General features: G+C 35.8%; 3 protein-coding genes and 1 pseudogene across 7 annotated transcripts; 3 read left to right on the top strand and 1 right to left on the bottom strand.

Moving 5' to 3' along the window:
- Window positions 1–223: 223 nt before the first annotated feature.
- LOC306886886 (CDC42 small effector protein 1-like) lies at window positions 224–12,491 on the bottom strand. Its single transcript, XM_079444245.1, has 5 exons — window positions 12,362–12,491; window positions 10,605–10,938; window positions 5,473–5,577; window positions 2,775–2,854; window positions 224–2,683 (listed from the first exon to the last, which is right to left on the bottom strand). Exons 2-4 carry the CDS (start codon window positions 10,665–10,667, stop codon window positions 2,786–2,788), a joined length of 237 nt encoding a protein of 78 aa, XP_079300371.1. The 5' UTR covers window positions 10,668–10,938; window positions 12,362–12,491; the 3' UTR covers window positions 224–2,683; window positions 2,775–2,785.
- A 1,680-nt stretch (window positions 12,492–14,171) lies between these two features.
- LOC306887153 (GA-binding protein subunit beta-2-like) lies at window positions 14,172–19,816 on the top strand. Of its 2 annotated transcripts, none has more exons than XM_079444695.1 (8): window positions 14,172–14,360; window positions 15,082–15,189; window positions 15,276–15,443; window positions 15,539–15,733; window positions 15,881–16,031; window positions 17,163–17,327; window positions 17,403–17,521; window positions 17,608–19,816. In XM_079444695.1, the coding sequence occupies exons 2-8, from the start codon at window positions 15,082–15,084 to the stop codon at window positions 17,965–17,967; spliced, it is 1,266 nt and encodes a 421-aa protein (XP_079300821.1). In that variant the 5' UTR covers window positions 14,172–14,360; the 3' UTR covers window positions 17,968–19,816. The 2 variants fall into 2 exon arrangements, with proteins under 2 accessions (XP_079300821.1, XP_079300820.1); XM_079444694.1 differs by having other exon boundaries at window positions 17,160–17,327.
- A 75-nt stretch (window positions 19,817–19,891) lies between these two features.
- LOC306887326 (elongator complex protein 6-like) lies at window positions 19,892–21,704 on the top strand. 3 transcript variants are annotated; one of them, XM_079444974.1, is made up of 8 exons: window positions 19,892–19,997; window positions 20,161–20,307; window positions 20,385–20,463; window positions 20,543–20,613; window positions 20,716–20,840; window positions 20,969–21,173; window positions 21,275–21,430; window positions 21,504–21,704. In XM_079444974.1, exons 2-8 carry the CDS (start codon window positions 20,254–20,256, stop codon window positions 21,624–21,626), a joined length of 813 nt encoding a protein of 270 aa, XP_079301100.1. In that variant the 5' UTR covers window positions 19,892–19,997; window positions 20,161–20,253; the 3' UTR covers window positions 21,627–21,704. The 3 variants fall into 3 exon arrangements, with proteins under 3 accessions (XP_079301100.1, XP_079301099.1, XP_079301101.1); XM_079444973.1 differs by having other exon boundaries at window positions 19,899–19,997; window positions 20,716–20,849; XM_079444975.1 differs by having other exon boundaries at window positions 19,909–19,997; window positions 20,578–20,613.
- A 92-nt stretch (window positions 21,705–21,796) lies between these two features.
- LOC306887830 (succinate-semialdehyde dehydrogenase, mitochondrial-like) lies at window positions 21,797–27,655 on the top strand (annotated as a pseudogene). Its single transcript has 11 exons — window positions 21,797–21,813; window positions 22,144–22,383; window positions 23,207–23,286; window positions 23,387–23,557; window positions 23,670–23,786; window positions 24,048–24,191; window positions 24,273–24,416; window positions 25,675–25,833; window positions 25,939–26,102; window positions 26,402–26,460; window positions 26,922–27,655. The product of its transcript is annotated as a succinate-semialdehyde dehydrogenase, mitochondrial-like (transcript).
- Window positions 27,656–27,822: the final 167 nt, after the last annotated feature.

The raw sequence follows: 27,822 nt of genomic DNA, 5'->3' as shown, positions 1-27,822 counted from the left end.
TAAAACATGCTTTAGGGATCAGCTTTGATTTCTTCGCCCATAAATTTAAGGCTTATGTTTGTACAAACATGCATGGCAAGAAAAACAAAACACCAAGTCAAGGAAAAGCCCTGGATATATTTACTGTAATGAGAAAATCCTGTTTAAATCCATATTAACTGTATTAGTTAAGAGCATATAAATAACTGTAAAAGCACCTGTGCACCTTTATGGAATTCAGTTAAAGTCAGAATTCGGAGTTTTATTCCTCAAAATTGAATTAGAAAAATATGAATTGGTTTCTATTGAAGTCATGCAAACACAAAGCAAAGTGGAAAGTAAAATGATAATGTTATTTACAGTACAATTAAATTAAATCAATCATTGTTAATATAAATTTAAATTATCGCAAGAGCTTTTTAAGAAAAAATACACTTAGATAATATTACCGTCTCAATCAAAACAAACAACAGACTGCTCTTTGTACAACTGTATTGTTACAAACCAAAACACAACAAAAGGATTCATCAACATAACACCATGCCATATGAACAGAACACTATTACTGCTCCCATTTAAACAAAATCAATCAGTTAAACTAATATACTAAAAGATGTAAAAAAAAAAAAAAGTAAAGAATAATAAAAAAGCATTAAAGACAAAAAGAGCCTAATGAGTGCTTTGCACAAACATTACGGCCTTAAAAAACAAGGCAGATAAAAAAATAAAAACAGTCACATAAAACCAAAGTGAGAAAGTCTGCAAGCAACATGTATAATTAAGTTAAGGGAGCTGTCGAGGTCTTTGGAGGAGATGCAAACATCTGCATGTTTCTCTATACTCTCAGCTAAGAATGAAATGCAATTCCACTAAAAATACTCGAAAACATTTGGATTTCTAAAGCAACATGCACAATCTGAAAGCGTTCAGTACGCACATTTTTTCCTATGACATTTCCTAACAAATTACAGCAAAGATAAAGTAAATTACAGTTTGGGATCTTGCAAAGCAATGCATTTGAAATAAAACATCACAATTACAAGCAAAAACATCATGTGCTTCATTGAGCTGCATTCAAAAATAAAGTACAGGAGTAAAGTATACAAAGTGTGTGTGTGTGTGTGTGTGTGTAAATCAGTGACCGAATCGGTGCTGTGTGAAGACTGGAAACAGAGAGCGTGTGTTTAAGCTGGTGTTGGGTGGAGTTTGATGTGTGAAAGTGAGACTAAATGTGATGTTTAAATGACAAAGGGCAGTGGCTCGCTGCTGGCAGGAAGCCACCGTTCAAAGTCTCCTCAGATAAACAGATAATAGCCTTTTTCTAATACTTAAGGATTAAAAGGAACAACTTACCTAAAATAAAAATTATTTACTCAACCCTCATGTCATTTCAAACTTTTTTTTTTTACAATTTTTTGAAGAATTTTCATGCAGATTTTTTACAATTTAGTGCCTGTTAGACGCTCTCCAAAAAAATTCAAATAATAAAAAAGTACAAAATATGGTCCTCAAAAATACAAGTAGTCTGAAGCTGTATTACTGCTTGACTCAGTTTTTCGGTAGCATGCAATTCTCATGTTATCAGTTCACTTGAGGGGACAATTATCAGTGAATAATGACATTAAATTGGTCTGTTCCTCACAACTTCAGAAAACTTTGAATATGGACCACCATTATGGTGCCCTTTTTAAAAAAAAATGTTATAGCTTATACATTATATCACTATGCATTGATGTTGTACTAATAATCACAGAAAAAAAGAAAATAAATTATATTCTTAAAAATAAAGGTGCCTAAACGGTTCTTCACAGCGATGCCACAGAAGAACCATTCAGTCAAAGGTTCTTTAAAGAACTCTCTTTCTTAGTTTTATAATCTGAAGAGCCTTCTTTTGCCACAAACAACCTTTTGTGAAACCGTCTGAGATGTTAAAGGTTCTTTATGGAACCATTTAGACAAAAAGGTTCTCCTATGGCATCATGAAGCACCTTTATTTTTAAAAGTGTCTCTGTTTGAAATGACTCGGTGAATGAGTATTTCTATTTTAGGAATTTTTAAACTATTCCTTTAGCGTTATAAAGGCCATTACACATTATTTGTTAACGCAATATCAGACATGCAGAAATAAAAAAAGCCATATTTTCATACTATATCCATCTACTATACACATACCAGAGGGCTTTGTATAATACACTAATTTGTGCAACTGTTAATGAAAAGCAGTTGGAGACACTATAATGGTATAGGTGCACATATTTCCATTACAAAACAAGAGCAAACACACACTTGCGCACATCCTTATCAATGACAGACTATGACAAACATGCCAGTTATAACTTTGGAAAGGCAGTCAAATAGTCCCCTGTGTTAAAGCGATAAGAGCCTTTCCTCTTCCACAGCAAGCATAGCCAGTGTCTCAAATGCACACGTCACACATTCACACTCTTTGCCAGGCGTTCTCATACAATCCGGTCCAAATTTAATAACAGTCTTAGAGTGGGGGGGGGGGGGGGGTGCAATCGTCTCCTCTGAGACATTCCAGACGATCCAAAAGATAAAAAACGTGCAGAGGTGGCGTCCATGTTGGTAGCTGCAGAAAGGAGGTTGCTGTTTATCTACATCTCCTCCTCATTGGTGCGGTGCTGCTAGCTGGACAGGTTCTGCTGAGGACACTTTACGGAGCTTGGGGTAAAAATAAAAAAGCCTGGGGAACAGATGAAGGTCTGTGGTTAATTATGAGTGAATGTGAGAGGATGGACAGGAAGAGGAAGGTGTGTGTGTGTGTTCATACTCACTGGTGAAGAGGCTATAATAAGCTGTTTCGTCCATTAGCATGAGGCACTTTGGATCTCATTTGTTCCTGGATCGGGCCAGACTGCAAAAGAAGTGACACAATCAGGTTATTGGCATGGAAAACATGCATAAATATTAACAATAAGTCCACTTTAACAAACACAACTATACTTTTAGTAGTACAGTAAGGTTTCCATTGATATGATCCAAGTCTTAAAGTGGTCATAAAGTAAAATTTCAAACTTCAAGTGAGGTAAAATAATCTGATATACGGGGTGGGGGGGGCTAACTTTCAGACTTCAAAATGTCCTCCTAAGTCAAACAAAATAGCATTTATTGAATATTACTGCTATTAAAGAAGCATTAAATTATATAATAACACACACGCACACACACGTAAAAAAGTAGTAAAAATTTAAAATCATTATAGTAATAGTAATGATATTATTTTAATATATTTAATTATATAATAGCAATAATAAATACAATTTAAACATATGTAAATTAAATATAATTTTAGTACTATACACAATACTACATATATATATATATATATATATAGTAAAAATTACTACAACAACAAATAATACAGGAGTGTCATCTCTGCAAATGAAGTTTTTTTTATATGTTATTGTGTTGCCGCATGATTTGTAAACTGTAAAATAAATTCACACTTCAAGAGGTGGGGCTGAAAAAAACCATACATCCTTCATGCAACAACAAGCCTGTTTCACACACACACACACACACACACACAGCTCTTCACAGCGTCACACCCATTGTTACATCATGCGTCTCAGGAACACTGCATCTCACAGCAGAACGAGGAGGAAGTCAATTTCACTGGGTCATTCTATACACAATTTCCCAGCACAACACAAAAGAACAGAACCACAAGGGAAAAGCCAGCAGGTTCAGTCACCTGTGTTCATCACATGGACTATGAAAGGCTGATATCAACCAATACCGCTTATCACAAGAAGTTTCCGCTATCAGCGCTGCATTGTTCACAGCTCCTTTTACTTTCTCCTTTTGCTTTGATAAAACTACTAAAGCCGCAATCGACTAAAAAGCTCATTTCTTAAGAGGTGCTGACTCCACTAAGAGCTGTAATTTTGCAAACCACACATGAAGCTATAGATTGCCACTTAAAAATCAATCAGTGACCACTGCAAAGACCTTGACGAACATTTCCTCATTTAAAGAGCTCTATTCTGTCCTTGACGGGCCGCCTGCCAACATTCCTCTGAGCAAGTTGCAGTCTGCTTGATTCTGCCCAGGTATTCAGTCCCTCCGTGAGCTGCAGGATTAGGTAACGCCTCACCTTCTTATTTGACAACACAACAGCTACACAACACGAGTCCCATTTCAGAATCACATCTTACACATGTAACATGTCTACCTTATCCAAACATGCATTTGATTTGTTAAATCTGACACTTTAGAATACCTTTACATAACAATAAATATTATTAGTAGTAGTAGCAGTATTATTATAGAATTAAAATGTTTGTTAATGTTTTACAAACTAAAATATATTGAAATTAATAAATTACAACCAATTATTAGAATAAATTTGATGTCTTTACATAATAATAGTAAAGATAATATTTTTGCTATTTTTACAAATTAAAATAAATATTGTTCCCAAGCTCATTAGAAGCCTTAAAATGTATGTCCTTACTTTAAAAAAATAAATATATATATATATATATATATATATATATATATATATATATATATATATATATATATATATAATTTTTTTTTTTTTTTTTTTTCCCACCTATATTTTTTTTTTTTACTACTACTACTTTTTTTATTATTTAAAAATATTTATTATTATTATAAAGAAAAAAGACTGAAAAAAAGTGTCTGCACAGGCAGACCACTTAATCTGGGAACCTTCAACATTCACGTCAAGCATTTAAAGGGATAGTTCACCCAAAAATGAAAATTCTGTCATCAATTACTCATTCTCATGTCGTTCCAAACCTGTAAGACCTTCATTCATCTTCGAAACACAAATTAAGAGAGTTTTAATGAAATCCGAGCGCTTTCTGACCCTGCATGGAAAGCAAGGGAACTACAACATTCAAGGCCAGAAAAGTAGTTAGGACATCGTTAAAATAGTCCATGTGACATCAGCGGTTCAACCGTAATTTTACGAAGCTACGAAAATTCTTTTTGTGCACAAAGAAAACTAAAATAATGACTTTATTCAATTCTTCTCTTGCACGGTCAGAAAACTTTGATTTCATAAAAAAAAAAAAAAAAAAAAAAAAATCTTAATTCGTGGTTTGAAGATGAACGAAGGTCTTGCGGGTTTGGAACAACGTGAAAAGGGTGAGTAATATAAGGACATAATTTTCATTTTTGGGTGAATTATCTCTTTAAACATGACTTGTTCAGACAACTGGTAGGTGCAGCAGATGTGAGGGTAAAATCGAAAGGGAAAGAGGGCAAAAGAAAAACAACAGGGATTTCCAAAAGTCTGGTAGTGGGTGCAAGTTATATTTCTACAAAAATCCCAGCAACCCTCTTCAGATTTTTAATGTGTGCCTGTGACAATCCAGTATTTCCAAGAGGTTTAGTAAATAATGCATGCAGAAGCATTTGTTCTGTCATTGTAAATTATTGCCATGCCATAAATATTAAAATGAAAGTCTCACTGTGCCAACATAATAAAATTTGTCTTACCGGCTGCATGCCATCTGCCATTTCACCAGAGCCTATGTGTGTCAGATGAACGAAGTTTGTGGGCTCTCCGATCATGGTGCGGTCAATTCTCCTCCGTTTCTTCTTCTGTGAAGATAGAGGCTTAAATTAAGGTCCAGCATAAAGAAGCAAAGCACTTGGGTTGGCAGGTGAAACGGCATGACGTAATCCAAAGGTGTTGAAAATCTAAGTGTAGTGGGTAAAGTCAAAGAAGCCTGTCATGTGACAATACAACGACCACACCAGTGCCTGGGTGATATTACACTAATGTTTCCCTATGGAATCTATTCCTGGATGCATCCTGAAGATGAGTAGGATTCATCGACTTCCTAAAAATCCCCAACTGTTCTACAGTTTACAGTTTCTTTTCTTTGTTTCCCATAGCTATACAGCAGAGTTACTCAGAGATTATATAAGTAAATAAATAAAAAAAAACCTTGTATCAAGAACCAGAATAATTGTTTGATGAGATCATGTGCCATAGCAGGGGTGTTGGCATACGAGCCTTTACTTGTCTGTCCAGAGTGAACAAAGTGCATTTTACACAACATACAGCACTGGATTTGTATTATCAATCATCAAATATATCTTCTAGACTTATCTGAAATCTCACACTAGTCTTTGAAACAGGCCAGAGTTTGTTTGATGTCAGTGTTCAGATCGTTTGGTTGGTGTTAAAGTTATTGTCACTAAAAATAATGAAAATAATAATGCTTTTAAATGTCAAGATTATTATTATTATATTATTATTATTATTATTATTTTAACATAAAGTTCATTCTTTTTAAATAATAGCAATAAGTTTTCTAATTAAATAATTGTCCATACAACACATCTAATGAAAAATATGAGGTAAAATTTGACATAAAACAGGATTATAAAATTTGTAAATAGTGGTAATATTATTTCTTCACTGAACAAAATTATTAACGCAACACTTGTTTTTTCCCCCATTTTTCATGAGCTGAACTCAAAGATCTAAGACTTTTTCTATGTACACAAAAGGCCTATTTCTCTCAAATATTGTTCACAAATCTGTCTAAATCTGTGTTAGTGAGCACTTCTCCTTTGCAGAGATAATCCATCCACCTCAAAGGTGTGGCATATCAAGATGCTGATTAGACAGCATGATTATTGCACAGGTGTGCCTTAGGCTGGCCACAATAAAAAATAAAAAGCCACTCTAAAATGTGCAGTTTTACTGTATTGGTGGGGTCCAGGGGGGTCCGAAAACCAGTCAGTATTTGGTGTGACCAACATTTTCCTTACGCAATGCAACATATCTCCTTCGCATAGAGTTGATCAGGTTGTCCACTCCTCTTCAATGGCTGTGCGAAGTTGCTGGATATTGGCAGGAACTGGAACTCGCTGTAATATACGCCGATCCAGAGCATCCCAAACATGCTCAATGGGTGACGTGTCCGGTGAGTATGCTGGCCATGCAAGAACTGGGATGTTTTCAGCTGCCAGGAATTGTGTACAGATCCTTGTAACATGGGGCCGTGCATTATCATGCTTGCAACATGAGGTGATGGTCATGGATGAATGACACAACAATGGGCCTCAGGATCTTGTCACACTATCTCTGTGCATTCAAAATGCCATCAATAAAATGCACCCGTGTTCGCTGTCCATAACATACGCCTGCCCATACCATAACCCCAACGCCACCATGGGCCACTCGATCCACAACGTTGACATCAGCAAACCGCTCACCCACACGACGCCATACACGCTGTCTGCCATCTGCCCTGTACAGTGAAATCCGGAATTCATCCGTGAAGAGAACACCTCTCTGGCTGGTCTCAGACGATTTTGGAGGTGAAGATGCTGGATGTGGAGGTCCTGGGCTGGTGTGATTACACGTGGTCTGCGGTTGTGAGGCCAGTTGGATGTACTGCCAAATTCTCTGAAACGCCTTTGGAGACTGCTTATGGTTGAGAAATGAACATTCAATTCACGGGCAACAGCTCTGGTGGACATTCCTGCAGTCAGCATGCCAACTGTACGCTCCCTCAAAACTTGCGACATCTGTGGCATTGTGCTGTGTGATAAAACTGCATATTTTAGAGTGGCCTTTTATTGTGGCCAGCCTAAGGCACACCTGTGCAATAATCATGCTGTCTAATCAGCATCTTGATATGCCACACCTGTGAGGTGGATGGATTATCTCGGTAAAGGAGAAGTGCTCACTAACACAGATTTAGACAGATTTGTGAACAATATTTAAGAGAAATAGGCCTTTTGTGTACATAGAAAAAGTCTTAGATCTTTGAGTTCAGCTCATGAAAAATGGGGGCAAAAACAGAAGTGTTGCGTTTATAATTTAGTTCAGTGCATTTAAACAGTTAGCCAATACAACAAATCTCTGGGGCAAGTTGAGGTACCATTTGAATGTATAATAATAATAATAATAATAATAATAATAATAAAAAATGAAAACTACAACAATTAAAAAATAAATCATCAACAAAAACATTATTCTTATTGTTTTTATTATTTCTTACTGTTGTTAAACTACATACTTTTTATATCTTTAATTCAAGATTTCACCTCAAATTGTTCATTAGACGTATTGCCATTAATTATTTAGAAAGAATATTATATTTTTTATTAGAAAGAAAGAAAGAAGAAGAAAGGACTTATTTTCTGCTCGAGTCTGGACCAAGCAATTCAGTTTCAAAACAGTCACAAGTTAAATTTAGTTTTTTGAATGCAACATGTCTTATGTAACTCCAGACATCCTTGAAGGGGTTTACTTTCATAATCTTTGTATAGTCAATGGCCCATATCATAGCAAACCCTTGGCACATGCTTTAGTCCTTATCACCTTCTCTGATGTAAGGAGACACTTTAAACGTAATCATTTTATCTAAATCAGTTGAAGAAAATTGCTCTTGCACTGGGAAGCAGCATTGGTCTGTTACAGATGCCCACTGCTGTCTGACCGCACCCCCCACCCAACAATAGAACAAACAAGAACCTAAAAATAAAAAGAGGAAGGAGGGAGGAAAAGAATGAGCACTCCCAGCTCAGAGGAGCCAGCTTCCCTTCAGAACCCCCTGTCATTGTTACAGGAGACCATGGTAAACCTGGGTCACTCATCATTGGCTCAGAACCTCAATCCCGATCAAAACAAATTGACTAACAAAGACTGAATTAAACCACTAATTTGTCAAATATTCAAAGCTGTTCCAGAAACATAAACATGATTCTTTTACTTACAGGAGTATTAAAGGGAAAGTCCACCCCAAAATACATTTAGCAAGCTCTGACTTCCTTTTGCTCATGCAATACAAAAGGAGATGTTTATCAGAATGTCTGAACGTCCAAACTTGGGCTTTTAAATGAAAAAAAACTTGGGCTTTTAAATGAATTAAATGAAAGTAGACCGCCAGGGACTGTCATGTGCCAAAAAGGATCATAAAAGCGCCATAAAGTGATCCATATGACTCATGCTCTATATTCAAAGTCTTTAAAAGCCGTACACATTGTTTTGTGTGAGGAACAGACTGATATTTCAGTCATTATTCAAATAAAACTGCTTTTCAAACTTGCTACATCATGATCAAGACGTGCAAGAAGCAGTACATTTTGAGGTCAAACATGGTACAATGCATTTTGTGGTGCTACATTTGAATATGCACAACCATGAATGAGATCGAGAGAAAAAAAACATTTTTAGACAATAGCAACTTATATCAAAATATCCTTTAATACAATTATACGACATATAAAAAAAAGATACAATACAAGATATTTTACCTGTATTGCCTAAAGCAAATTTGCACGGTTAGATGTGATATGAGCTAACCGATCGTTAGATTTAATCACCATTGGTAGCGCGGTTTCTTGCTTTTTTCCTCAGTTGGTCAGAACAAACGTGGCAGACTTGTTACTTGCTTGTTCAGATAGCAATATACGGTAAAAATTCTTACTTGGGTCAATTCTTATATTCCAAGACGTAGGCTAGAATCTGTGATTACTAAATACATGCTCCTGAAAACATTAGATTCATCCGCGCTGGAGCCGTGCCAGAGTACAACCCCACGCATGGAAGATGATTCCGCACAGAGCTGCAATATCAGGTTTTCCAACAGAGATGGCGACAAAGAGGCAAAACGTATCGACTGCAGCTTTAAGAAAGTCAGTCTTAAAGTTTAGGATCAACATGTGGGGGAGTAAATGACGAGAATTTTTAGAAGAATATCACATGATAGACTACAGTTCAAAAGTTTGGGTTTGGTAAAAATTAATGTAATTTTTAAAGAAGTCTCTTATGCTCACCAAGGCTGCAGTTATTTGATCAAAAACTAAATATTACAATTCGAAACAACTGTTTTGCATTTAAATATGTTCGACATTACTCCAGTCTTCAGTGTCACATGATCCTTCAGAAAACATTTTAATAAGCTGATTTTATGCTCAAAAATGTCTTATTAATAAACGTCAGAAACATTTGCACCACTTAGTTTTTGTGGAAACCATTTTTTTCTGGATTTTAATGAACAGAAAGAACAGTTGAAAGAACAGCATTTATTTGAAAAAGAAATCTTTTACAACATTATAAAATGTTCATAATGTTGCGTTTGATACATTTAATGCAAAATAAAAGTACTTTTTTTTAAATTACTGACCCCAAACTTTTGAACTGTAGTGTACAATCTTGATAAAAATCAAATATGCATATGTGGGCACATTTATCAAAATGCAAAGTGGTTTGAATCCATACCTCTACACATTTACCCGTTCAATGACAGAGGATTCTTTGTCCATCTGTGTTTCATGTCTGGCTTCCCTCTCAAAAACACATTTGCACTCCTGACAAACTCCTAAGACTATCTGGGTCACATTCACATCAGCTGAAAGGTTTCTTTTCTCCCCTAGACCAGCGTGAGTCATTCTGCACGTGATTAGCGAACACAAAACTCACATGAGCCACGGGGAATGCCTAATTGATGAAATTAGTCCAGATGTTGTTCTCAAAAGAAGCCTGATATCATAGTACCTGTGATTCATGTAGATTCCTGAAAACTAGGTTTTACTGTATTAAAACGGCTTATGATGGAAGTCTGGGAAATAAAACTATAAATCTCTCCAAATGAGACACTTACCGGAGGAGGTTTGGCTACCACGCAACAGCCGATCTTATGCCAGAATGCACTCATCTCCGGCATGCACCGGTTGGGTTCCCCCCTCTCTCTCGCCACACTGCAGGCCGTTTAGAGACAAGATAGAGAGAGAATCTACTCCTCAACACTCTGCGATATAAGCCGTGGCTCCTCCAAAAACCTCCGTCCTGATCACTGACAGAATCCTTGTTGATGTCTCTGCTTTAAGTATATATACACAAGACCCCCTATTCCCTCAGTTATTCTGGGCCGCTGATTTCCAGTTGATTCCGTGGGACTGTGGGGTTTATATGAGGCAGAGCTGTTACAGACGAATCTGTTCAATGAAAGAAAGAAAAAATGAATTTTTAATGAAGTAGTAGACCTGAATCCATCATACAAGCACACTATATATCATACATTTAACATACTACAAACAAAACTGTAAATGACACTGATTGTGAAGGATGCAAATCTAACATTAAAGAAAAAGTAACATTTTGTAACTTTTCTCTGGTACTGAATAATTACCATATTCATTTACATGATAGTACTCCAATTAACTACAAAAACAGCTTGTAAAAGAAAAAGTATTATAGCAGTAATAATCATGCCATGATATTACAATATACATCATATGTGACCCTGGACCATAAAACCAGTCTTAAGTCGCTGAGGTATATTTGTAGCAATAGCCAAAAATACATTTTATAGGTCAAAATTAAAAAAAATTCTTTTATGCCAAAAAAATCATTAGGATATTAAGTAAAGATCATAATCCATGAAGATATTTTGTAAATTTCTTACCATAAATATATCAAAACTTCAGTTTTGATTATTAATATGCATTGCTAAGAACTTAATTTGGACAACTTTAAAGGCGATTTTCTCAATATTTTATTTTTTTGCACCCTCAGATTCCAGATTTTCAAATAGTTGTATCTCGGCCAAATATTGTCCTGTCCTAACAAACCATACATCAATGGAAAGCTTATTTATTCAGCTTTGAGACTGGTTTTGTGGACCAGGGTCACATGTTATAATACCATGGTGCTTTGAATCATACAATTGTGCTGAATCATTAATCATGTTAACATGTTAATCTAATTAAAATCAAAGAATAACATGATATTACGGTGGTATATACAAAAAACGAAGTAATACCATGGTGATCTTAATAAATAAATAAAAATGTTAACACAAACTAATGTTTGTAGCCGTGTTAAACTTTGAGCTGAACTTCCTAACTAGACAGTAATGGCCCTTTATGCTGTCTAGGAAGGCAGTTCACTAGTTTAAGGGCACTGAGTACACTTTATTGAGCTAAACCGTTAGGAAACACCCGGAAAATCGGTGTAATAAGCAACAAACCCGTTACACTGACAACTAGTTACTAAAACACCTAGAATGGATTCAGTAAACAAGTAAACACGGATAACAAACGTTACTAAGAAACAAACCACTAACGTTAAGCCGAAAGCAGAAAAACAAACTGAAGTTTTCAGTCTCCTCAACTAGTTTTAACTCGCAGCACCTCGATGATAAAGTGATCCGACTGAAGTTAACTAGACTATATCTTTCTCGTCTTTATTACTCTGGTGCTATTCAGACTCAACTACAACTGAAAGTTTGGCACAACAACCCGGCTCGACCGATCCCGGGCCATGCTAGCGGCTCAAATGAATTAATAAAGTTCAATCGAGTCTCAGAAAAGTTATTTTATGTCCTAGTATAAATTAAAATAGAAAGAAAAACGTTACCTTAGATGAAAACGAGCGGCTGGAGTAAAGCAACTCTTGAGTAGAGAGCAGAGGGTGGAAATGATCCCAGATCACTGAGGTGTGGTTGAAGTTTACCCCATTAATGAGGAAATACTTCAATCCAGAGACCAGCAGCGCCACCAACGGGCTACAGATATAACCTTAGACAATATATTTGATGTACGTACAATAATAAAGTCTATTATAGATTTTTGAGAGGTTTTGGCAAATTAATTTCCTTCAACTTTTTATTTTACGACTCGAAGGTCGTAAAATATGTCGAAATATGTTGAATTATATGTTGAATATTTTAATGATTCTAGACTTAAAGATGTCTTGGGGATAGATATTTCAGAAGATAACCGGAATAATGCCCTCCAAGATATCAGGTCTTGTTCCATCATTTCTAATCTGCAGTTGATTCAGTATAAAGCTGTCTAGATTGCACTTCTGGAACCAAATTGCATATATCCCTCTGTGTCACCTTTGTGTCTTAAATGCAAGTCCAGAGGGTACATTGGCTCGTTTATTTTTGGTTCTGGCCAAAAATGTGTACATTTTGGACTGATGTGTAAATTTTCTTTCTACTCAAAGGTACTTAAGACTGATTTTCCTCATGACCCTCTTATTGCAATATTAGAGTATAGTTTCAGCCAGAGCAGATCCAAACAGTTCAATATGGGATGACCAATAGCAAAAAAGACAATTGAAATCTGAAACATGGCTTACAGAGCTCAGTATAGAAAAAAATCGATATGAGATTGCAGGTAAACCAAAGAGATTCGTACAGATTTGGAAGTCCTTCTTTGAATATTTGGAAGTGATAATTGAACCTTTTTCTTTAAGTGGGGTGGTTAATTTGATGCTGAGAGAATTATCGCTGAGAGAATTACCGGTGCCCCTCTGCCCAGCCTCCAAGAACTTTACACCTCCAGAGTGAGGAAAAGGGCTAAGAAAGTCACTCTGGACCCCTCACACCCAGCTCACTCTCTCTTTGTACTGTTGCCCTCTGGCCGGCGCTACAGATCACTGAGCACCAGAACAGCCAGACACAAGAACAGTTTTTTCCCTCAGGCCGTATCCCACCTGAACAACACATAACACACCCCGGTACTGTACATCTGTAAATAACTCATCAAACCTTCATCTGTACATAGGACACATGCACATTCACAGTTCTGTCTATGGTCATGTCTCTTTTCTGTATATTTTTATTACTAGTGTTATTCTTAATTATTGTATATTCTCTTCATTAGTGTTCTTTATCACCTTAATTATATGTTGTCTGCACTATGTTTGTACTTTCTGTACTGGAAGCTCATAACACCAAGACAAATTCCTTGTGTGTGCAAACACACTTGGCAATAAAGGTCTTTCTGATTCTGATTCTGATAAAATAGCAGTGTGTAACAATTATATATTTCCATAATTGGGTATTTATTAGTATAGGATGTTCCTTTTTTATTTATTAAATGACTGTATATGTATTGTGTGCTTTTGTATAAGTGCACAAGTACGAACGATGTATGTTTATGGAGGTTTATGTATACTATATGCGGGTGTATGCATATAAGTGCATCAGTACATTGATTACAATGTCATTACAGTTTAAAATTTTTCATTTATTTATCTCTGTTTCATTTGATTTGCTGGCACGGGGTTGGGGGATTGTTCTCTAAAATGTGAAAAGCATAAAATAAAATATTATTATTTTTTTTATTTTCGTCATATGTACTGGTTATGCAGTAGGGGGCGCTATAAACGCCTCAATTTTTAAACACTACCAAAGAAGAACCAATCAAATATTTCTACTTCCGGTAGCGGTCGTGCGCCATCTTTGACGATAAATAGCCCATCTATTATATTTTTGTTTTCAAAAAGTATCGAAAAGTATGATAGAACACTAAATAGCATTAAATAACCCAAGCATACGTCTGGTTTTTATCGTATCTAACGTGTTATAATACAGTAAAAGTCTTCGGGAAACAGTTTTGGCGAGGTGAGCACCAGAAGTTTTGCTTTATTCTGTTTACTAGCAACTGACTGCAGGAGTTTGATGTACTGTCATAAAAAGAGATATTAATTACATATTGTATACGGTATTGGCGATATAGTAACTGTAGACGATTACATGACAATACGAGTTGTTTTAAGACTTAAAAAAAACTTAAGCGCAACTTGCTCAAACTTCTTGTAATGACAAATTAGCATTTTGAGTCATATGTTCTCTACTTGTCAGATTATTAGCCTGCTCATAAAAATAGTTTGAAAAATATACTGTATATATTAAGAAAATGTCGTTAAAAATACACTATATAATTGTCAGTAAACCTGACTGAAAGTTTGTGAAAATGTCCGTCCAGCCACACAGGAACATTGTCAACAAAAGCATAGAACCAACTTCCCCCGGAACTTGCCTTATTATAAAATGATGACTATTTCCCGTTCTGTCATTGATAATTAATTATGTCGAAGAGTAATGTACACATCCACTTCCTGGCACTTAAAAACACTTGATCCTTATGGAATAAAGTCTTATGACTTATATAACCACAATGTCATTCACTATACAGTTTGTAAATATGGAAACCATCTTTTGGGCACTTTTCTTGAAACCTGGTTAAACACCCCATGAATGTAAACAGGTGGTTGTCAAGAAATAAAGCAACATTTCAGTGTCAACTATATTTTAATGCTTCAAACCTTTTATGTATGATTAGATGTCGCTTGTGGATTTGGGAAAGCGTTTGTTGGAGGCAGCACGCAAAGGACAGGATGATGAAGTGAGGTCACTTATGGCGAATGGAGCTCCTTTTACTACAGACTGGGTGAGTTGTATTTGCTGCTCAATGCATATTATTGGCAATTTATAACCTGCATTTTACTATAACATGACGATGGTAATATGTTTTAGTTGGGAACCTCACCGCTTCATTTAGCTGCACAATACGGGCACTACTCCACCGCTGAGGTGCTTCTCCGTGCTGGAGTGAGTAGAGATGCCCGGACTAAAGTCGATCGAACCCCCCTCCACATGGCTGCGGCAGATGGCCACTCAAGCATCGTTGAATTGTTGGTCAAGGTAATAACTGATGATAGCAGAACAGCATTAGTTTTTTTAGATTTTGACATTCTGACTTTATAGTTGAGATTTAATGTCTGTTATATCTGGGACAGAGTGGAGCAGATATCAATGCCAAAGACATGCTGAAAATGACCGCCCTGCACTGGGCTACGGAACATGGACACAGGGGCGTCGTGGAGCTGTTGATCAAATACGGCGCTGATAATCATGCCCTTAGCAAGTTTGACAAGACGCCTTTTAACATTGCGGTGGACCGAGGAAACACTGAGCTGATGCTATTGTTACAGGTAAAAATGAGATTGCATTTTAATGACGTGCTGATTATCAGATGTAAAACACAATGTAAAATTCACCAACTGTTGTGTATTTAAAATTGTTTATAGGCAAAATCAAGGCTGCAGTCTCATAACTTGATGGTTGGTTTGTTATTCTAGGAGGGAATGCAGAACCAAGTGAACATGAATCCAGAGAGGACTATCCTAAGCAGCACATCACCCGCCACCACTAGCCCTCAGTTCATCATCTCCTCCTCTGGAGTGGTCAATCTCTCTGATATCGTTCTCACTAATGCTAAGGCTAACACAGGTATGATTTTCATTACATTTTGATGCTTGTCAATAATGAGTGGAGGAAATTCTGTTTTACATCATTTTAATTAAAAAATATATATGTTTTTGTCTCTATGATAATGGCTGTGGCAACCTGTTCTCTCCACCTGCCCTGTCAAAACTCATATAAATCAAATTTATTTTTATTTTTTTTGCATTAGTATATTTAATTTAATTGTTGGCTTAATGCAAGGAGGTTTTTTTTTCCACTTACACTACCATACAGAAGACTGGGGTCAGTAAGAATTTTTGAAATTAATTATTATTATTTTTATAACAAGGACATTTACATTGATTATAACTGACGTTAAAGACGTTCATTGTTACAATTTTTTCAGACATTCTATTCATTAAGCAATCCTTAAAGTATCACAGTTTACACAAAAATATTAAGCAGCACAACTGTTTTCAACACTGATTATAATAACAGTTATTTATTGAGCAGTTCAGCATATTAGAAAAAATTCTGAAAGATTATGTAACATTGAAGACTAAAAGACTCAAAGAAAAGAACTGCTGAAAATTCAGCTTTAAATATATATATATATATATATATATATATATATATATATATATATATATATATATATATATATATATAAATATAACATTTTTAAATAAAATATATTTATCATATTTTAAATGCTATTTTAAATGACAATATTTCACAATAATAAAGTTTTTATAGTTTTTTTTTTTTTTCAAATAAATGTAGCTTTGGTGAGCATAACAGACTTCTTTCAACAACATTAAAAACCGGCCATAAACTTTTGCCACATGATTAAAACTTTAGGCATACTTTGTAAACCTATTGATTTTTCGTCGGGGTACAACCTAAACAGTGCATGAGTTACAACGTCTCTTTAGCAGGTTTGTGTGACGTTGATTTAAATGACGCTTTTCAAATCAATTATGAATCATGAATCGCAATTAACAACAAGTACCAGCCAACTGGCATTTTATTTACTCACTAAAGCCAATTTTTCTTGCATTTCATGTTTGTTGAATGTTCATTTTGACATTGATGTTTTGCAGCAGTATTTAATTAACCAGAGAATGTTGTTTTATTTGTCTCCTTTGCAAACAAACTGCTGCTATATCCCAGCAGGAGCTGCAGAGAGTGTGATTGCTGCTGATTCGGTAGATTCTGCCATCCAGCATCTTGTAGGGGAAGATGGCCAGAGAGTCATCACCATAGTAACGGACCAACAGGGAAACCTGCAGACTGGCAACTTGGGACAGAAATTCTTTGTCACAATGCAGGGGCAGCAAAGTGAGTAGATTGCTAGTTTATAGTTTACAGATTTTGAAGCGGTATTTATATTCAAACATGCCTGTATTTGTTTAGTGGTTGCAGTGCCAGCGGGTCAGATTTCAGAAGAAATCATAACAGAGGACACCAAGCCAGTTCCAACACGTAAGCGGAAATTTGAATCAACCATCAACCACACAGATGTCAAACACAAGGTCTGACGAGCAGAGATTCCCATTTAAATCTTACTTTTTGGAATGCAAAATTAATTTGAAAGTTAACTGTTTGGGGTTTTCTATAGGAGCCCACCGAGAAAGACAGTCGGGAACTACTGGAACAGCAACTAAAAGAAGCAAACAGAAAAGCCCAGGAGTACAGACAGCAGTTACTACGAAAGGAACAGGAAGCTGAGCAGTACAGGCTTAAACTAGAGGCCATTGCCAATGGGCAGACCAATGGCACCAGCACAGAGCCCCAAGAGGAAGTGGTGCTCCAGGAAGAGGAAGAGGAAGAGGAGGAGGTGGTTGGCGAAGAGGAAGTTGTCATGTTGCCAGAAGGGGCCATCATCATTAAAGAGGAGCCCCTTGACTCAATGACAGGAGAAACAGTAACATTAGTAGAAGCCGCAGATATCACAGCCACCTCTGAGGGCACGCCGTAGCAGTGAACCCAAAGACTCAAACACTCTGGAATTACATGCTCTGTGTGCCTGGAGTGTGACATTGTATTTATTTATTGTAAATCATTACCTTTTGTTTTTAATCCATTTTTTACTCATAGCATTCAGTTTCTGTACAAACCTCTACAAAGATGTAGCATGAGTTATATTTAGGTGGCCACAACGATGCTGAGCTGCGTAGATTGACAGAGTTGGAAGACCACGCGTGTCTTTTTAACATACAGCAGTGCAAATTATGGAAGTTTTAGTGATAATGCTCTTCAATCAAGCACCGTTATGCACCTTGAATGCAGACTATACTGTTAGTATGCACCATAGTGTACTTCAAGGAACATTCTGGGTTCAATATTCATCATTTTGACTTGTCCTTTTAGTTTTTTTTTAAATGCAAGTTGTGGTTATAGATAAAAATAAACTGGGAAAGTGTTCTGGTGAAGCTGATCTTTGTTAAATCACCTGCATTAATGAATCAGTAAGAAATGTATTATTTGAGACGCAAAATCTTTAAAAAGATTTTCAGGGTCAGTGAACCCTGAAAATTTTGTGCAAAAATTCTTGGGTTTACTAGCTGAGTGTTTCTTGCCTGGTTCAGTGTTGTGCTGTATTATAACCACGTTTTTTTGCTTCTTTAAAAAAAACCAACAACTGAAGGTCAAGTCAAAATTGTAATTGCAAATGCTATCAATAGAGCTTAACTTGAACTTGGAACATTCCTAATATAGTGACATAAGATTTAGAATGAAGGTTAACAGTATATCATATAAAGAACAATACTAGACATCATTCAGCTTTGTGTAACATTGACCTGTTCCTGCAGTGTGAGGCATGTCTTATTGATGCAATCAGCATCTGGGGGTGTGATAATCAAAGTAGCCATGTATTTACTTAGTAAACAGACTTTTTCATGTACGCTAATACTTTTAGCTGTTTATAAAGATAATTTCAAACTCAATTCAGAGTACAAGAATGAGCAACGGTTGTTTCACATTTTATCTTACATCCTTTCTTTTGTTCTGTTAGACACTAAATCACGATTTGCATTTCATGGTCTGATCCATGTGCCTGTTTTGACTGTCCCTGTAAAATTTCCCAGCTGTTTTGTTTATAGATATCAGCAGCTTTTACAGTCAGTCTTTCAGTGAATTTATATCATCAGTTGTGTTCAGTCTTTGTATGTCAAGTTTTAAAATGAGGATGAAGTTTTATGGAATTAGACAGAGAAAAACTGTTTTGCATTGTCTATGACATTCCATGAACTGAATTTGAAGGGCTCGCATTACTATTGCTGTGCAAAACAAATTTGAAAATGTACAGTTTTCTTCCATCTAAATCCATGAATATTAAGATTTTTGGAGGACATTATACTATTTATTTAATGAGTGATTCATGTGGTCAAGACCATGTATGTTACCCCTTATATTTTTCTCTCTTTTTGTGCATTTAGAATTTCTGTTGTATAAGATGTCATCAGCTAGCTTTATAGGTAAAAACATTGATAATCTGTTGAAATTAGTTTTAGGCCTAAAAAGCAAGTTATGTTTACACTTTTGTTGTAAAGTTAACAGACAGAATTACTTGTATTTCAGTGTGATGAAAGCAAATGCTTAGAGTTCTAACTAAAAGCAGACCCAAGGACACGATACATAACAAAGATCAACAGTTTGTCCCTGAGTTTTCTTGTTTGTATATTTTTACATATATATTTTTGTAATGAAACACTATCTAGGCCTGTCTTTAGTGCACTTGCAGCTACGTTTTTATCTCTGGTCAAAATAAATATTTTTAAGGTTTGGTATATCTACCAGTTTTTTAAAGGATGAATAAAACATTTAAAAATATTCTTTCATTTATTTAAGAAAAAAATTCCTCATGAGTTGCTCTACCAAAACGCGTTTTCTGAAAAATTGTCTTCATGCGGCTTCCGTACCCACGTTGACTAGCATAACAGGCAAACGTGAAATATTTCTTCGTATATATTTGAAAAGAAAACGATGTAATTGCAGACGGTTCAGGTACGTTATCATTATTATTTTACTGTTCTCTTCTTATTTTCGATACTTTGAATACTGAGGCAACGCTAATATGAATTTAGTATGCTAACTGCGCTACATATACACAGGAATGTATGCACTTTAAATGCTTTGCTTTCATTTACAATCGTGTTTTTCTTAACAGCATGAGAAATACTGAAGAAGATCTGGAGAAATAGAGAGGAGACAGCAGCATATCCTGCTCAACTGTATTAAAGTTAATCTCTATCTCACAAACATGTTTCCAGAATTGAACAGTATTCTCAATTCCACTCCAGACAGTTTCAAATCGGTAATTACATCTCTTTACAAGCTTGATGTAACTTACTATACGTCATAGAGTCTAACCGATGTTTTCTGCACCTGTAGAGTGACTTTATCCTAGTGTCAGACAGACGAGCTGATGCATCATTCCTTATTCATCACTATCTGTCTTTCTATTTACGTGGTAAGTGCCCTATTGTTTATAGTGAGGATACACACACACACACACATATATATTTTTTTCTAAACTTGGATATTTCCAGCTGGCTGTAAGGTGTGTTTTCTGGGTCTTGTGCAGTCCTTCAGTCACTACAGTGCTGTCGGTCAGAGGCTGGTAAGTTTACATCAACTTGCTCTATTTAGACTTTTTTTTTTTTTCTGACTAGACATTTTGTTGATGACATTTATATTTCTTGATCGTAATGTTTTTGTGCAGGGAGTGAGTCTGGCACAGGCGAGAGAGAAAGGTCAGCTCGTGTTTCTTGAAGGACTGAAGAATTCTATTGGAGTTTTATTGCAGGAGGACACCAGTCAGGAGACACAACCTTTGAGTTATCTCAGGCACGTATTGTATGTTATGAAAATGTAGTTTAAATACGTTTTAGCTTTATTCCTCCTTCTTCTAATGTTATGACCGATATATAGGGAAACAAATGTGTTTTGCCATTTTTTGTTTTTTGTTTTTCTAGGTCCCCAGGTGCTGGACTGGAAGGTCTGTTCAGATTTGTGGAACGTTCTGTGCGTCAGAGTGGAGATGGTGATGCTGGTGAATCATGGGGTCCTCCAGTGTTACTCATAGATGATCTCAGTGTGCTCCTGAGTTTAGGTGTTAGTGTTGGAGCAATACTAGACTTTACCCTCTACTGCCAAGCCACCGTGTGCTCTGAGTTACAGGTGAGTCAGTGTTTTTGCGTCAGTGCCTGAAATAATGCAGGATGCAGTTGGTTTCGCACTCTATTATGATATATTAGCTATAAATGTCTGTTGATATCCAGGGAAATATGGTAATTCTGGTAAGATGTGAGGAGGATGCAGCAGATGATGATGAAGAGGGATCAAACCTGCTTCAGACGGGACTAGTTCATCAGTGTAACTTGGCTTTACATGTAGAGGGGTTACCCACGGGCTACTGCAGGGACATACATGGACAGGTGCGATTTCACGTTAAAGCTTATGCTTACTCTGTAATAAATGGCTCTGAATTAAGCTGACTTTTTTTTTTAGATGGAGGTTTGGTGGCGACAGAGAGGAGAGACCATCTACAACCAACAAAAAATATTTCACTTTAAAGTCCACGATAAAGGAGCATCATTTTTCGCACGAGGGACTTCTAGTGCTGTTCTCTAAGTTTTCACATTCAATCTCTTACTGAAATAATGTCATTATTTAGTTTGTTTTACATAAATACATATTTAATACATCACCAGTTGTCATTGTGTTCACTTGTTTGCATTACTTGCTGAGATAAATTAGTGTACAAATATAATGGGTGCTTGTAAAAGTACCAACATGTATACATGTGCATCAAGAGCTGGTACAATGATGCTAGTTAATGTCATTGTTAAAGAGACACAAAAACAAAGAGCTCAAGGAAAATCCATACTTTGGTAGGGAATATTTCCAGCAACTCGCTGAACGAGAGCTAAAATACAATTTCACCATACACGTGAAGACAAATTCACACGTTTTCTTTTCCTTTGAGGAGATCAGGAGAATCTTATGATAGTTTCTTAAAATTACATTATGAGATTCTCTGTAGATTAAACAGTGGTTTGTTTGTAAATTAACTTGACTAAATACGTTAAGAATATATTTGTAGATTGTAGTAGAATTAACAGTATTCTGCACAGTCGCTTTTGTAAAGTTGTTACAGAGGGCGCTTTCAGCGGCCGTACAGCCTCGGTTTGTCAGCGCAGCTCCTGCGGACTCAAGCCTTCATAGAAGGGCGCTGGGTCTCCGCTGCATCCACGTTACCCGTGTTAGATCCAGCCACGGGACAAGAGATCGCGAAGGTCAGACTGCGGTACAAAGGAAGCTCAAGACGCTGACAATGCTGCATACAAAGCGTTTCATCTGTGGAAGAATCACACAGCCAAAGTGAGATGTGGGGAATGTTTTTAATGTGTATGACTGTCATTCATAACTCTTCAGCCTTAGACCTGGAATGTACTTAAGCATATTTACAAAATACCATATATTTACTACAGTTTTAAAAACGTTCCTGGGTGGTACCCCTGATATCGGATGGTAATGCCATGGTGCTTTTATTTATGGTATTTACACGGTAATCAAAGGTACTTGAACAAATCTTTGTATTACATTCTTTTGATTATACATAAAGTTAATCACTTTAATTTAGTTTAATATAGATTTCTCCTGAAAATAAACGAAATTCTTTGTTGTGTAATTTCCCCTCACAATTATCATTAATGTAATGTGGAAAAAATAGCAATTTGAACGAATTACAATTTAAATAAAATTATTAAATAAACAAATAGTAAGTATTCATGATAAATTAATTGAAATAAAATGATAAATATTTATTTAAAGTATTTATTCATCGTGTTCAGAAGTTCTGATATACAAATTGATGCATGCTCTTTGCCGGAAAAGCATTTCTTTGCAGAAATGATCTGAATAATACTTATTTAGCAAGGATGCATTAAATAAATAAATACAAATTACAAAAAATGCTTTTGTTACAAAATATATATATATATATATATATATATTTTAAATAAATGCTGATCTTTTGAACTTTCTATTCATCAAAGTATCCTGAAAAAATGGTCAAGGTTTCCACAAAAATATTAAGCGGTACAACTGTTTATGATATTATAAATGTAAAAAAAAAAAAATTTAAATTAAGTATTTCATTATTTTGTTCAGAAGTTCTGATTCACATATTAATGCATGCTGTTTTGCAGGAAACATTTTATTACGAAAATGGTTTGATCTGATCAATCAGCACAAGGAAGATCTTGCCAAGTTGATCACAGCAGAGTGTGTAGGTATTCTGACCTATTACATACAGGATACAACATCTAATGTTTCTGTTTACAAGGATTCAGATATTACAATTTGTTATAACTCAAATGTATGTACAGGGGAAGCCCATGAAGGAGTCTATCGGTGAGATGACATACTCTGCCTCCTTTCTGGAGTGGTTTTCTGAAGAGGCCAGACGTGTGTATGGTGATATCGTCGCATCTCCAGCCAAGGACCGCAAGATCCTGTTACTCAAGCAGCCGGTGGGAGTGGCTTCCATCATTACACCTGTGAGACTTCCTCCTCCATTCTGATCACATAACACCATCAGACTTTAGGGTCAATGAGCTAAAGTAAAACTGTCAGCTCCCAGGTGTGATTTATAATTTTCCCTTTTCACAGTGGAATTTCCCCAGTGCTATGATCACCAGGAAGGTTGGTGCAGCGCTGGCGGTGGGCTGCACTGTGGTTGTGAAGCCGGCTGAGGATACGCCTCTCTCTGCTCTCGCCCTTGCTGAGGTCTGCCTGTTTCCATGAAAGGCTGCTTAACTTGACATGAAAGATAGCCAAACTTTGTAGATTAACTACCATTCAAAAGTTTATGGTCAGTAAGAGTTTTATTATTATTCATCAAGGAAATTACATTTAAAATTAAAAACTACTGCTTTTACTGCATTTTTAAACATAAATTAAGCATAAGGGACTTCTTTTGAAAACAATAAAAAAAAAGCTTACTTATGTATATGACAAAATGACTAATCCATTGTAATTCTTATCTAGCTGTCGGTTCAGGCTGGTATTCCTCCTGGGGTGTTTAATGTAGTGCCCTGCTCAAGAGAAAAGACCCCTGCTGTAGGGGAGCTGCTCTGCACGGACCCTCTCGTGGCCAAAATCTCATTTACCGGCTCCACGGCCACTGGCAAGGTAAAGGTCTAATTTCTATGTGCAGGCAAACATTTAATGTTCACCATAATATATTAATTACTTAAGTAAATGCTTTTGCAGATACTGTTAAGACATGCTGCAGGAACTGTCAAAAGGGTCTCCATGGAGTTGGGAGGACATGCCCCCTTTATTGTATTCGACAGTGCTGATGTAGATAAAGCCGTTGCAGGAGCAATGACTTCCAAATTCAGGAACTCAGGCCAGGTGAGTGTATTTCAATCTTAAATTCATTTATGCAAAATATTGTTTCTTTTTTTCTTGTTTTTGACCATTTGACCCGTACAATGATCCATAGCATAATTTTCAAGGAAGAAAAGTGAATGTTTTTCATAAATAATGAGTGAAATAGTGAACTTTCATAGTAGAATTATTTCAGGCATATACAAATGCCTGGTAAACCTTAAAACACACTCGACTTCTTTTATTAAAACGAAATGGGAGAGGGAAGGAGGGATAGTTATAACAGAAGAGGAATGGACAATAATGTGGAGGTATCAATGGAAATGCTCCAAGGCACAGATATCGAGGGAGTTTGGTTGGAAAAGCTTGATAAGATTTTATTGCGCCTTCTCAGAAATCACACCATGGTAGTAATTTTGGTAACACTTTATTTTAAGGTGTCCTTGTTACAGGTTACAGGTTAGTAGCCGTAAGCCAAACCCTAACCATATAGTAAGTACATGTAGTTAATTAATATTACTCTGTACTTAAATGTGTAATTACACTGTAACAAGGACACCTTAAAATAAAGCGTAACCTTCATTTTTCTTTATGTTGGAGAAAATGTGGAAACTAAAATGCAAACCATTACCATGTTTTCTGAGACCACTCTGTTATTAAGGGCTATTGGAGAGGAATACATCCTGCCCAACAAGTTATATTTAAATATGATACCCTTTGACAGTAAAATTACATTTTTCGGATACATACCCCAGGAATGGTTAAAAAGAGATAAATAACTATTGAAATATATTATTGTTGTTGGTGGCTGTTAAAAAGAGTTTAACTAAAAAATGGTTTTCACGGGAGAGTCCTACCCTAAATGCATGGATGGAAGTCACAAAGGAAATTTATAAAATGAAGCAAATAATCAAATAATAATAATAATCTTTAATCAAAATTTCGATCACCCCCTATATCTATATAGTTTTTCTTTCTTGCCCTTTTCTTATTTTTTATTTTACTTAATATGTACAAAACGTATGTAATCTGTGAATGTATATATGGGCACGTATAGGTATGTACATGAATGTAATTGTGAGTGATATATGTGTGCTTTTATATGAGTGTATTCAGATGTATAATGTCTGACGTGCATCTGATGAAAGTGTAATGTTCATCTGAGAAGTAAAAAAAAAGAAAGAAATAGTCTACCATGTAAATACTATGGTGTTCTTGACATTTTTGTCACTGTAAACAACTGTTCTCCATTTCTAACCTGTACTGTGTCTCTTTGCTGTAGACCTGCGTGTGCTCCAACCACTTTTTGGTACAGAGTGGGATCCATGATGCTTTCATGGAAAAGTTGGTGAAGGCTATGGATGCAGAACTGAAGCTTGGCCACGGCTCAGAGCCCACCACCACACAGGGGCCGCTCATCAACACCCGCGCCGCAGAGAAAGTGCCGATACAATATACTAATGTCGCTGTCAACAAGCACAAACACACAGATCATGTGGTTAAGATGATGGGTTTAATGATGTTGATCAGCTGTTGTTTCCTTCAGGTGGAGAACCAGATTGCAGATGCTGTGGCACAGGGAGCAGTCATAGTTCGAGGTGGGAAAAGACTGGAGGGCTCCTTCATGCAGCCCACCCTGCTGTCCAATGTCGACACTGACATGCTCTGCATGCGAGAGGAGACCTTTGGACCCCTTATTCCTGTTGTTAAGTGAGTATTTACTGTTTATTGTATTACATGACTTCATGTTAACCTCAAATTTAGTTTTGTTTTACAGTGTATATTTATCTGATTCGTTATATATTATCAGCATAACATAATTTTGAGTTTAATTTGAATTGTTTCTGAAAATATTTAGGTTTCATTTGATTATTAAAATTGTATAAGATTTATAGTTATTTCTTAAAAATGTTTTTTACATCATAACACCTTTTGTAAATAGGTTTTAATGGGCTGCATGTTTCAGCGTGAATGTCTGCCAGCTGCTGACTTTTTTTCTTCTTCACCAGGTTCAACACAGAACAGGAGGCACTTGCCATTGCCAATGCTTCTCCTGTTGGTTTAGCAGGTTTGTTCATCTGTGCAAATTAATCATGTTTAGTTTCTGATTTCACAAAGTTTTGTTGGACACTCTTGAGTTTGCCCATTTCCTCACATGTCTGTTTATTTATTAGCTAAGAGTGTTCCTTATTGAAAGCATGTACAATAGACTACATTACAATTGTTCTAGTTAATCGTTTGACAACAAGTCGATTTAGCCAATCATGAAATACTGTTGGATACAAAGGGGTTAAAGGACCTCTCATTTTATTTACATCCTAAACACTAAAAACCAAAACAAAGGTGCTATTTTAATACGTATACTAAAATATCTCACATTTTAAAATATATTCAAATTTACTATTAATATAATTATATTTCACAATGTTATTGTTTTTAATGTGTTTTTAATCAGATAAGTGCAGTCTTAAGCATAAGACACTTGTCTCTTTCTGTGGCATAACATTCAAAACTGTTTTCTTTCATCAGGTTACTTTTACTCCCGAGACATCAGTCAGATCTGGCGGGTGGCTGAGCAGATGGAAGTGGGCATGGTTGGGGTCAACGAAGGTCTGCTCTCCGCCACAGAAGCCTCATTTGGTGGAATCAAACAGTCTGGAATGGGCAGAGAAGCATCCAAATATGGCATTGATGAGTATCTAGAAATAAAATACATGTGTTTGGGGGGACTCTCTCTTTAAAGACAGTGGCTACTAGCAGGCAGTATGTCATTATTTAAGCAATACTAAAAACATGAATCCACAAAACACTGTGAACAATTCTCTTTTAATCATATGTAACTGAATGACTATACAGAGACATTTCATTGTCTGGATATTTTAGATATTTGTTGCAAAAATGGGTACAAATTGTCCTCTTTGAGATTTCATCCATCATAACTGATTGATGTAACCCAGTTGCTCTGAAATAAGATATTGAACACTTAAATATTATTTTTATCACTGAAAAATATCTAGACATCCTTAAAGCAGGATAAATTTACTTTTGTGTTTTTCTGTTAGATGAGATGAGAGAATATATCTTGAGTAACTGAAGTTTATTCTTCTTACTCCATTTAATTTTAGACTGAAAACAAGACATACATTTTTTTTTATTATTTGTGTAAATTCATTCACAAAAAAGAAAACCCAATTTACAATTAAGTACAGTATGTATAATTATAGGGCTGGGGTAGATCCAGTGAGAAATCAAAGCACAATCTTTCTTATAAAAAAAGAAAAAAAAAATCATTTAAATGTTTAATTTACTAAGTGTCCTATTTTTGTAATTCTAGAAATAGAGTAAACTGTTAAAAATTAAACATTGACTGTGGTGGGATGTTTTTGGGTGCTCATTCTGCTGGATAGAAACTTCTGATTTGAGGTATTGA

This window comes from Barbus barbus (assembly GCF_936440315.1).
Source record: "Barbus barbus genome assembly, chromosome: 21".
NCBI lineage: Eukaryota > Metazoa > Chordata > Actinopteri > Cypriniformes > Cyprinidae > Barbus > Barbus barbus.
The sequence above is the reverse complement of the archived record's forward strand: the minus strand, read 5'-3'. Positions and strand labels throughout refer to the sequence as shown.